The sequence below is a fragment of the Medicago truncatula genome, chromosome 8 (genome assembly GCF_003473485.1).
Source record: "Medicago truncatula cultivar Jemalong A17 chromosome 8, MtrunA17r5.0-ANR, whole genome shotgun sequence".
NCBI classification, from domain to species: domain Eukaryota; kingdom Viridiplantae; phylum Streptophyta; class Magnoliopsida; order Fabales; family Fabaceae; genus Medicago; species Medicago truncatula.
Window position 1 is genome coordinate 36,863,339 of NC_053049.1, and position 10,633 is coordinate 36,873,971.

General features: G+C 32.4%; 2 protein-coding genes across 2 annotated transcripts; one reads left to right on the top strand and one right to left on the bottom strand.

The window, feature by feature from the left end:
- Positions 1 to 214: 214 nt before the first annotated feature.
- Positions 215 to 3,244, top strand: LOC120577329 (cyclin-dependent kinase inhibitor 7). The gene is made up of 4 exons (XM_039828507.1): positions 215 to 697; positions 922 to 983; positions 1,207 to 1,368; positions 2,784 to 3,244. The coding sequence occupies exons 1-4, from the start codon at positions 464 to 466 to the stop codon at positions 2,851 to 2,853; spliced, it is 528 nt and encodes a 175-aa protein (XP_039684441.1). The 5' UTR covers positions 215 to 463; the 3' UTR covers positions 2,854 to 3,244.
- A 2,945-nt stretch (positions 3,245 to 6,189) lies between these two features.
- On the bottom strand, positions 6,190 to 10,633 carry LOC120577639 (uncharacterized membrane protein At3g27390). Its single transcript, XM_039829378.1, has 9 exons — positions 10,332 to 10,633; positions 10,049 to 10,157; positions 9,771 to 9,966; positions 9,396 to 9,529; positions 8,698 to 8,986; positions 8,490 to 8,596; positions 8,238 to 8,409; positions 7,112 to 7,560; positions 6,190 to 6,716 (listed from the first exon to the last, which is right to left on the bottom strand). The coding sequence occupies exons 1-9, from the start codon at positions 10,423 to 10,425 to the stop codon at positions 6,473 to 6,475; spliced, it is 1,794 nt and encodes a 597-aa protein (XP_039685312.1). The 5' UTR covers positions 10,426 to 10,633; the 3' UTR covers positions 6,190 to 6,472.

Sequence of the window (10,633 nt, forward strand, 5' to 3'; positions counted from 1 at the left end):
AATTTTTGAAGTTAAAAAGCAATTTTCAAAATCTTATAGCATGGAATCCGGGCCCATCATGGCACGATGGGTCTTCTGTCATGGCACCATGGTTCAAACCCCACATTTGCTGAAGAAAGATAGTTGCAGTTTGGTGATTATAAAGTGACATAAAGGATATAATCGTAATTCAAAAATGACCACAATTATTTCCCTTGTGAAAAGACCAAATCTTCATCCACCATCCTTTACTCTGACCAAGCAACAAACTAACAAACAATCTTATATAGTACTCATCACTCTTCTCTCTCACACTCTTCTATAACCGTCACAACAATTTTCCCACCGTTTCCCCTCCACGTGTCATTCTTCTATTCGTCTGTTTCGAGCTCATTAGGTCACCACCACCGTCACCAATTCCAAAACAAAGTTCCATATATATTGTTGGGATTGTTCCAATATCATAGATAGATACCAATTCATAATGAATGAAAATGGCGTTGGAAAGAGACCAAGAACTCAAGATGATAGATTGTCCTATGAACCTCAACCAACCAAAAGAGTTATGACGACCTACCGCGACATAATTAGGATGTTGTTCATGAAACCCTCGGCGGTGGAGGAGCAATGCTCTTCCACCGTCACTTCAGATGAATCCTCCACATCTTTTTACTCCTCGAATAACAACCTAAATCTAAATAGGATCACAGATGGAGAGGTAAATATGTTTTATATTGTCGATCAATTATAATCATCAGATCATTGAAAACATCGTCGCCGGTTAAACTTTTTTTAATATTATTATTATCATGGAATTCTCTCAACTCCGTATTTTAATTTATTGAACTTCCGTTTTATCCTTCAATTCTTAATGTGCTTTAATTATTTTGCTTTGTATTCTTTTTTCATCTATACATATTAATAACGTAGCGCATTTTTCAGGTTGATAGCGCTGCTGCTGCGCAAGCTGGAACGTCGCGCCACTGCGGTGATCAAACTATAAGGTTTTCAATTATTATTATTGAGTTAATATGAATTTGAAATGATATGTGTATGAGTGAAATGTGTGTTGTATGAGTTCTGAAATTGTACGAATTCTGCAACTGTCTCTGACAAAAAAAAAAAAAAAATCTTTTTTTTTGACAAAGCTGTCACTGACATATATGCATGTATATAAATAAATAATGAATGTACATTTTCTAAGAACAGAAACATTGCAATTTGCAGAAGGAGAGAGATGGGTCTCACAAGAGCAGAAGAAGAGGAAGAGGTGGATTCTCATTCAATGGAGAAAAAGAAGAAGAAGCCGCAAAATATGCCAGAAGAATCTGAACTTGATGAATTTTTCTCTGCTGCTGAAAAAGATATCCAGAAACAGTTTCAGAACAAGTAAGATCAAAAGAGTGCTTTGATTTTTCAGTTATAAATTAAAAATGAGTATTTATTTTTTTTCATTCAGAAGAGTATATACAATATATACCATATAATTAAAAATGAATAGAAAATATTGTTTTTTAAAGTTCATGCAGCTTAGACTATCCCCAATGATGAGCTCTTCACCATTTAAGATCTGGTACCTAATAGATATCTCCGTTGGAGTTTTTTTTTTTTTTTTGGATCTCTTAAGACCCCATTCTTAAGTGGACCTCACACCACTTAAAGAGTTATTGTTGAAATGTAAATGATAAAGAGTTATTGGTGGGCAGGGGCGGTTTTAAGACCCGGGCACTCGCCCGGGCTCCGGGTCAATTTTTTTGCAATTTCTTGTGTAAATCCCTATGAATTTCTTATATAAACCCCTATAAATTGGGCAATTTTTTTACATTTTTTATTATTTGCTTGCAATTTCTTATGTACGTTCTATAAATGTGTTGCAAATTTTTTTTTTTGCGCGGGCTTTGCAATATTCCTGGCTCCGCCACTGTTGGTGGGACCTGTTTAGACATTTGGTTAGAGGGTCTCTGTTGCAGTGGTTGAATATCTATTAGGTACTATTATTAAAAAAATTATAAAAAAAGTGGTGTGTCCATGTGAGACTCGTTTAAGACCTCGAGATTGAGGATGTTACTCTTAGACACTTGTTAAGAATTCATAAAAATAAATAATTTATAAATTTCATATAGAAAAAGTTTCATTTTTAAAGCTTTATTGTTGACCATTTTCAATATATAAGGGTTTTTTTTTAATGAAAGCTTTAATGTTAACGATTTTCAATATATAAGGTTTTTTTTTTTTTTTTTAACAAATGTCTTTACCGCATTTATAAGGGTTTTGTTAGTATTTCCCTATTTTTTATTATGATCTAAATCATAATTTTTGTCACTGAAACATGTATCACTTTTTTATTTTAATTTTTGAAAAAAATAATAATAATTTTGTCCAATACAAATGAGAAACTTGAATCCCATTTGTCAAAAAAAAAAAAAAAAGGAAACTTGAATCCTTAAAACATTTGATTGCAATTTTTGTCAGATATATATTAAGAAACATTTGTTGAATTGAATGAGATCAAACCCTTAAAAGAAATCCAGTTACTTCGAGATATTAGTCTTTGTTGTTGACAAAAACATTTACTTTTTCTCTCAAGTTTTTATTGTTGTATCAGTGTAAAATTTGTTTATGTTGGAGTTGTTCCTATAATATCAAAAGGTGATATGTATCTTCTGGAATTAAAAAACAAAATTATACAAGAATAAAAAGTAGTGGCAGTATATTTACCGTACTGAAAATATATTTAAATCTTTATTATTTTTTGAAGTGAATATCTGCAAATATGTTATATGCTGTTTTGGGTTAATTTGCAGGTATAACTACGATATTGTGAAGGACATGCCACTAGAAGGACCTTATGAGTGGGTTCAATTAAAGCTATAAAATTACCCCATTTAGTTCTATTTGAAGGAAGAGGGATGATATTATAAATGCAATTTAAATTTCCACTTGCTGACATTATTCTTAGTTTGATTTTACTTTAGGTGGTATTTGATTTCTATTCAGAGTCCTATTTTCATGTATGAAGTACCCTTTTGTTGGTGTGTACAGCTTTGTTTTTCTTCAGGGGCTAGTAACTAAGGACTTGGTTCCTAGTTTTTTTCTGTGTACGGTTTATTACATTGTTATACGGAAACTATTGTCCAGAGCATAGTTCAGTAAATTCTCTTGTTGGCGATGACTTGTGTTGCATCGACACTTCTGATTGAAGGTGTGTTTGTTGTTTGACACTTACATGAAACCAACACATGTGATTACTATTCACATTGAATTATGTCATTTTCTCAAATCATTATTGATGTCAATGTGTCGGTGTCTGTATCGTGTCCCATGCTATCGACACTTCTGATCAAAGGCGTGTCTGGTCTTCGACACTCACACGATACCAGACATGTGATTACTATTCACGTCAAATTATATCATTTTCTCAAATTAGTGTTAATGTATCAGTATCGTGTTCGATGTTCGTGTATCTGATCGTGATTAATAGGTAATGATTGTAGAACAAATTGGTTCATGGCTAGTTATTTATTTAGCTAGCAATGACAAATTCTAGTTTCATTTTTCTTTTGTGCTCAACCAGACAGACATCTACCAACATTGGTGTCTATTTCTGTTTTTAATAATAACTTTAGTAACAATAATAGCTTTAAAAGGGTATAACAAAGTCAGTGACTGTTAACTTCTTTATTGGCTTTTTTCTCTCTTTTTTTTCTTTTCTCTTTTCCAATTCTTTATCTTTCTTTCTTTTCACTGCTTTAATTTTTTTAGTGCTATGTCTTTTTCCTTATCTTAACACTATGGAAAAACATTGCCTTTTCTCCCCAGTCTTTCTGCCATGTTTTGTATGCATGCGTGTATGTGGGTCTTAATTTCAAATATGGACTACTCTTATTATATACTATATGAATATGAACTTGTATAGATATAAAAGTTTTTTCAAAAGAACTCAATGAAGTATATTGCCAAGCTCAAGCATAGTGAAAAGACTCTCAGTTTTGGAATTGTTACTGTAATACTGTATTTACTATACACTTTTACATGTACAACAAAATTTGGGTTCAGACTATTGTCTCAAACTATAGTTTATTTATTTTTACATACTACACTGACCCTATTGTTTGTTATTATTGGAAAAATTCAAATTCCCAAACTATGTATTTTATGGAATCTGCATTATTCCCCAGTTGGATGTTCTTGCAGGAGTATCTTACTGTAGTTTGATTCCATTTTGGAGGAGGCCGTCATGGTTTTAAATTGCGATTGCAGTTGTGCAATGTGCATTTCGACGTGAAATAATCTTAAATTTTCATACTCTATATAAAGTGACATCACCGTACCACTATGCTATTTATCCATCATTGCGGAGCTTTAGTTTGCTCTGTAAATAATGATTGAGAGGTGCTTGAAATAAACATTTGGCTTTTAGATATTGTAAAGCTAAAAAAAAAAAAAATGGTTTAAATGCATTTTTTGCCCCTTATGTTTGTCATCGTAGCAATTTTGGCTCCCTAACAAAAACAATGCAATTTTGACCCCTTAATTTTGCCATGTTTAGGAAAATATGATCTTTTGCCCCTTTATTTTTACAAAATAGTTGCAATTATGGCCCCCTTTTTTGGGACACGCGGCGACTTCTCAGCATAGTTGGGAAAATTAGAGGGTCAAAATTGCATTGTTTTTGTAAGAGGGCCAAAATTGCTACGGTGGCAAACATAAGGGATTAAAAGTGTGTTTAAGCCAAAAAAAATAATTAGAGAAGAAAGTAGGTTAAGATTTGGGGTTCTAAAATTTTAATTTTTTGGTGAAATATTTTTAACAAACATGATAGAAATAGGCTCATGTAGTTTCTGTTGCGATCGCATACGTGATTGAAGATTACTTCACAAGTGCATGTGATGCCGTTGCGGAAGCAATAGAATATGGTTTTTGTTGTGTGTATAAATTTTAACATGTTTGAATCTTGTTGAACAAAATTGATTTTATTTTTGGAATTGATTTAAAGTTAAAGTTTGAAGTTTTTGTCTTTAAAATTGATTTTTAATCTTATTTATTGTTCGATTCATTTTAAGTTCAACTCAATTTTGAGTGGATCAGTTTAACTTCTTAAAAAAATAAGTTCAACTCAATTTTCATAATTAATTTTTTTTTTTTTTTTGAGATCTTAATTAATGTCTTGTTATAGTATAACTAAACGATGTGAGATTTGGATTTGATTTTTGGGAGGTTGAAAAAGGATGAATCCCTAGTACACTCCAAACATATTTTCTTACCATCATGCTGATAAAAAAAATTGACTTTTCTTGGTCAAATAAAAATAACATGACAAAACACAGTCAGCACTTGTTGGTTTAAGTGACATAGTGCTTAATTCCCTTGATCAAGGTTTCAATACTAGTCTTGTGAGTAAACAAATGGATGCAGAGACTTTATCAATCCACATGGTCATATTATTCATTATAGACCCAAGTAGGAAAAAAAAAAAAAAAAGTAATCATGTTTATTGGACTAAAATATAAGCAAAATTTAACTACAATCTATTTATTGCTATTATTCTCAAAATATCATACAATGAAAAGAATTCTCATACAAAATTAAATGATAAGAATTGCAGTTAATTTTAGGGTCAAATATGATTTTGATCCTTAAAAATATTTTAATTTTCGTTTCATTTTCTCTGAAATTTTGTTCGACTTTTACTCGTAACTAATGAGAATAATGTATTTGACAGTTATTTTAGAAAATCGATTTTAAAATGGACTTATGTGACAATAAGTGAAATATTATTGTATGTTGCTGTAAAATAGTTTAACACCGACAAAGTTATTCCATTAAACTCAAAAATAAATGAGGTTAATTATCTCTATTATTTTATGTGCAACTAATTATGATGGTGGTGCATATAGAATTTTCCAACATTATTTTTCTTATACTATGTATTTGTCTTAATGGACTTGCTCTCTATTGGAGAAAAGCTTTTTCACCCCAATATGAGTTTATTCAGAAATCAATTATGAATAGCGAACGGAAGAGTAATGGTGTTTTTGGTGTTCTGATTCTTCGTCTCTGTTTCAGGGAGGCTGCAGAAGTATATAATTGAAAATGAGATGCACCTTTAACCATTTAATCCCAGTTCTTGAATTTATTTTTGCCACATGTCACTCATCTATGCCTTAAACAGGGGTAAATGGAGCAAGTGTAAATGGAGCAAAGATGAACTCAGTTCAAAATACATCTTGAACAAACAATTACTTCCATTGTTAAGGATAGAACAATGAAAACAATATCATACACTAATTCACTTTTGCTTTGTTACACCAAACTATGGTAACTTTTATATTGATTCTCAAAATTAAAAAAGATGTAAGAGTTGTGAAAATAAAGGAGAATTTCTTCAATCTGTTCTGCTGTACCTCACAATATGTCCTTTTTCAGCAATCAATCTAAAGGAATTTACAATGATTCATCGAAAATAACCGAAGAAAAACTAGTATAGTTTATCTTAAACATTTTCATCTGATGGAACTGATACTATAGACCTTGTACTTGATCTACCAGAAGGATCTTTCTCCAAATAATGAGTAACCAAAGACTTTCCAGAAACATCTCTATCCTGAGAATGTGTAACCAAAGCCTTTTCCGAAGCATCTTTCTCCAATGAATGAGTGAATAATGCTTTAAGGACTTGACGAAATTTCCTTCTGTATGTTGGAAGCTTTGATACACCTCTTATCATTCCAATCATCCTAACAATTCATTCATCATTGCACACATTAGTCAAATTAATCTAATAACAGGTTACCTCGTACGTTTGGAATAACTTATTTGAACTCATCACATAAGCCCTTGTCTGAAGGTGTTTAGCCAAATAGAGCCTAAGTATTAGGTCATGATATATATCTCGAAACGTTTATTCCATAAAAAAAGGGTAGTCTGGTGCACTAAAGCTCCCGCATGCGTAGATTCTGGGAAGGAGTCCCACCATTTTGGTGTATGTTTATACGATAAGCGCTTAATTAAACTATTTATACAAAAATACATAAAGCATGAAAAACAAAATTCCATACATATCTACTTAATATTGTTAAGTTACTAAAATATTTCAGTCACACATAACATGTAGAGATTGATATAACAATACCTTCTGGAAATTCCCTCAATTTGAGCAGCTCTAAGACCATCTGGAATCAATAAGCTACCATTATCCCAAGTCTTCAACCTTTGTTTATTAACTCCAAAAAGAACTACTTTTTCCAAGTATCTCACTTCACCTTCCACCAACTTAATGACCCTTATCTGTTCCTTGAGAACCATAACAGGATTGAAAAACCAATCCAACAACTTGTCCTTTGGTCTGTTGAAATGAGTTATCTCAAAATCATCAAGGAGCAATACACCACTTGAGTTGGCTTTGATGGAAAAGAGAAGTGTTTGTAGAAGTGAATAACAAGGCAATCCAACACCGACTATGGACGCTTCGTTAACATTTTTTCCTCGCAACCACTCATAAAGATCGGCAGCTGTGAGTACATTAGCATCCAATAACTCCTTGCCTCTTATCTCACAGTCCCTCATCATATTTCCCCATATCTGTCGCAATACATTTTAAGTACTACGTGAGAGTTTTTCGAATAAATTAACATCACAATAGCAGCTATAAAAGATAAAAAAAAATTGTTTAAAACTTGTTGGGTATGGCTCATTTTTTACAGTCTAGTTTATAATATTACCCCCGCAGTACGGTTCAAGGGCAATATTATAAACTAGACCGTAGTATTTAAACACAAGTTGTAATATATAATCCTAAGTATGGCACTGCAGCCACTCTGCACTAGGAGATGTATGCAAAATTGGTCGAAATCCTGATCAAATCTTGTGCAATCTATGTTTGCATTTTTGGTAACTAATTCCTTTGAACCAACTCATAGATATCGTGTAATTTGGTCTCTAAAATTTACAAAATTTTTAAATGATCCATAAAATTGAAAATTCTGAATCACATTAGTTCTTCTGAGTCGGCCAATTTTGTGTCAGATATTGTCCAAAATGAAGTATTGTGTTCGAAAAAATTTAATCATCTTACAGATCACTTTGGAATTTCGTCAATTTTCATGATCAAAATCTCTAACCGCTACAGTTTCAGAGACTGATTCACTCTTAACTTAATAGACAAAGAATTACTATGACTATTGATGCTTTAAAACTGCAAGTAGATGAAGAAAAACATAGTCACTTGATTGATCGACATGAGGTCAAAACAAACATACCTGCACCATTTTCACTTCTTGAATGGTCTCTCTAACAGATCTTGAAGGAGCTAAGTTTGGCATAAACATTGCAGGTGGTTCCATAGTAGTATTTGATCTGCTTTCTGATGTATTGTTTCCTCGAGTAGAAAACTCAGACGATTGAGAAACCATCTTCTTTCGATATTGGGGCCTGGCTGCAAGAAAGTTGATGTGTCGATGTCAACAGAATAAATGGCAGATAGGATAAGAAAACAATTGGAAGAAGTTTACTTTGGAAAGAATGACCCTTCTCTAAGATAGAGCCAATCATTCGTATATTCATCAAACTCAGCAACCATTGCCATTATATAAGCCAAACCTCTATGGAAAGATCTTTCCTACATTCACAAAAAGGTCAAAAAAGAAGGTTCAATGATACAGTAAAACAAACATACACTAAGACTTGGGAATGAAGAACAAAAAGAGTGATGGAACAAACCTGATATACTATAATAGAGGCATATAGTCCAACAAAAATGCTAGAGACAACAGCCAATAAAATGCTGGCAATGACAACAAGAGGCCACACAAATATTGTCAAACCGGCAATTGGGACACAAACTGTTTCGAGGAATGGACCTTCTCTGCTGATTAAATCATGCAAAAGTCTGTACCAGCCCTTGAACAATAGGTAAGGACTCTTTACTATAGCAATTGCAGTGAAAAGAGGAACCTCGACAATTAGTCCCACTATTCCTACAATCACACATCCAGGAACATGAATTAACCTGCAAATAAGCTGAGTTTAGGAACAGATGTCACTCGTATTTTGCAAATAAAAGACATGTTTGGATAAACAGCTTAATTAAGCACTTATCATACAAGTGATTAAGTATAAGTTATTCATATAACAAAAGATAAAATAAATTCAAACTGTTTTAAATTCGTTTATCATTAGAACTTTCGAACAAAAGCTGAAAAAAAACCTATCAACATGTCATAAGTTGTTTCCATAAGCTCTCTCAAACAATATAAGTACTCATGCTAGTAGATAAGCTCAAATAAGTCAATTTGAACAGACCCGAAATTTGTAATCGAAATGACATAACCTTAATAAGTTCAATCATTTCGTCCAAACGACCTAACCTTAATAAGTTGATAATTTGAGCTCAAAGAAAGCTCAAAACAAATGATTACCTTAGTGTCTTACACTGATCTGAACAAGGTGATTCGCGTAGTTCCTTCAAGTAACTTGGATATGAATGGTAACATATATCTGCAAAATCCCTAACCACAGTACAACTGCCTTTGATAGTTCCCAAGGTTCCATCCTGAGTTAAATGTAAGCAGATAAAGAAACGTTGTCAACGCAGATTGCAGAAGATGGAGGTTTGTTCAAATTCCGCTACACAACAATATTATAGCACCTCTATTACAACATTTTGTACTAAAAATGTTTATCGCGGAACATTTTGTACTAGTCATAACGCTATAATGCTGCTATAGCCGCTATGTAACATTGAAATAATGAATCAAACAGTGCTAAGAAACATATTGATCATAGAATCTTACCACAATACAGTGCAAGAATTTCTTTGACTCATTATCATATCTGAAGGCCTCAAAAGTTGAAACCCAAGGAGTGAAAAATCCATAGCCAACACCAACAAGAACACTACCAGCTATACCTAAACCCAACCATATGCCAAACAAAGCTGGCAAAGCAATCAAAATAGCAACTTTCAAAGCTGCATCAAATATTTCAATCCTGCAAACACAAAAAAAAACATTCAAAACAAATACTAATTAAAATTTCAAACACACATGAAGAAAAAAAAAACAATTGTTACTTCAAAAGTGTGTAAACAGTCCAAGCCACATGTGCAGGAAACAATCCCAAAATCACCCCAACGTTTCCTATAATCAGTATCAAAGCAGCAATAGGACCCACAATAAAGCCTGCATAATTTTCAAGAAAATATCAACAACCCTTTATCTAAAATTCACTTTAGAATCCATAACTTCAAAAGAAAAACTAAAAAAAAAATTAAATCTTTACACTATACTCAAGATTTCATTTAATCATGTAACATAAAGTATGAAAAAGGGTAATAGGGTAAAAGAAAAAAGAACCTTTTATGGCACCAAGGAAAAGAGCAGAAAAGAATGCAAAAACAACATAAGAAACTTTAATCCAATCTTCTAAAGAATTAGGAAGAAAAGCCATGATACTAGTAATAAAGGATCATGAAGAAGTTAAGTTGTAATGAAGAAAATGAATATGGAAGTCAAAGGAGAAAACAGGGAAATTAATAGGTCAAAAAACAAGAAGGTATATTGATGGCGTGTGTTGCAAGGTGAAGACAAACTAAATATAAGAAAACGATAAAAACTAAACTCAACTATGTTAAAATCATTCTCAAGATTTTGGCAAC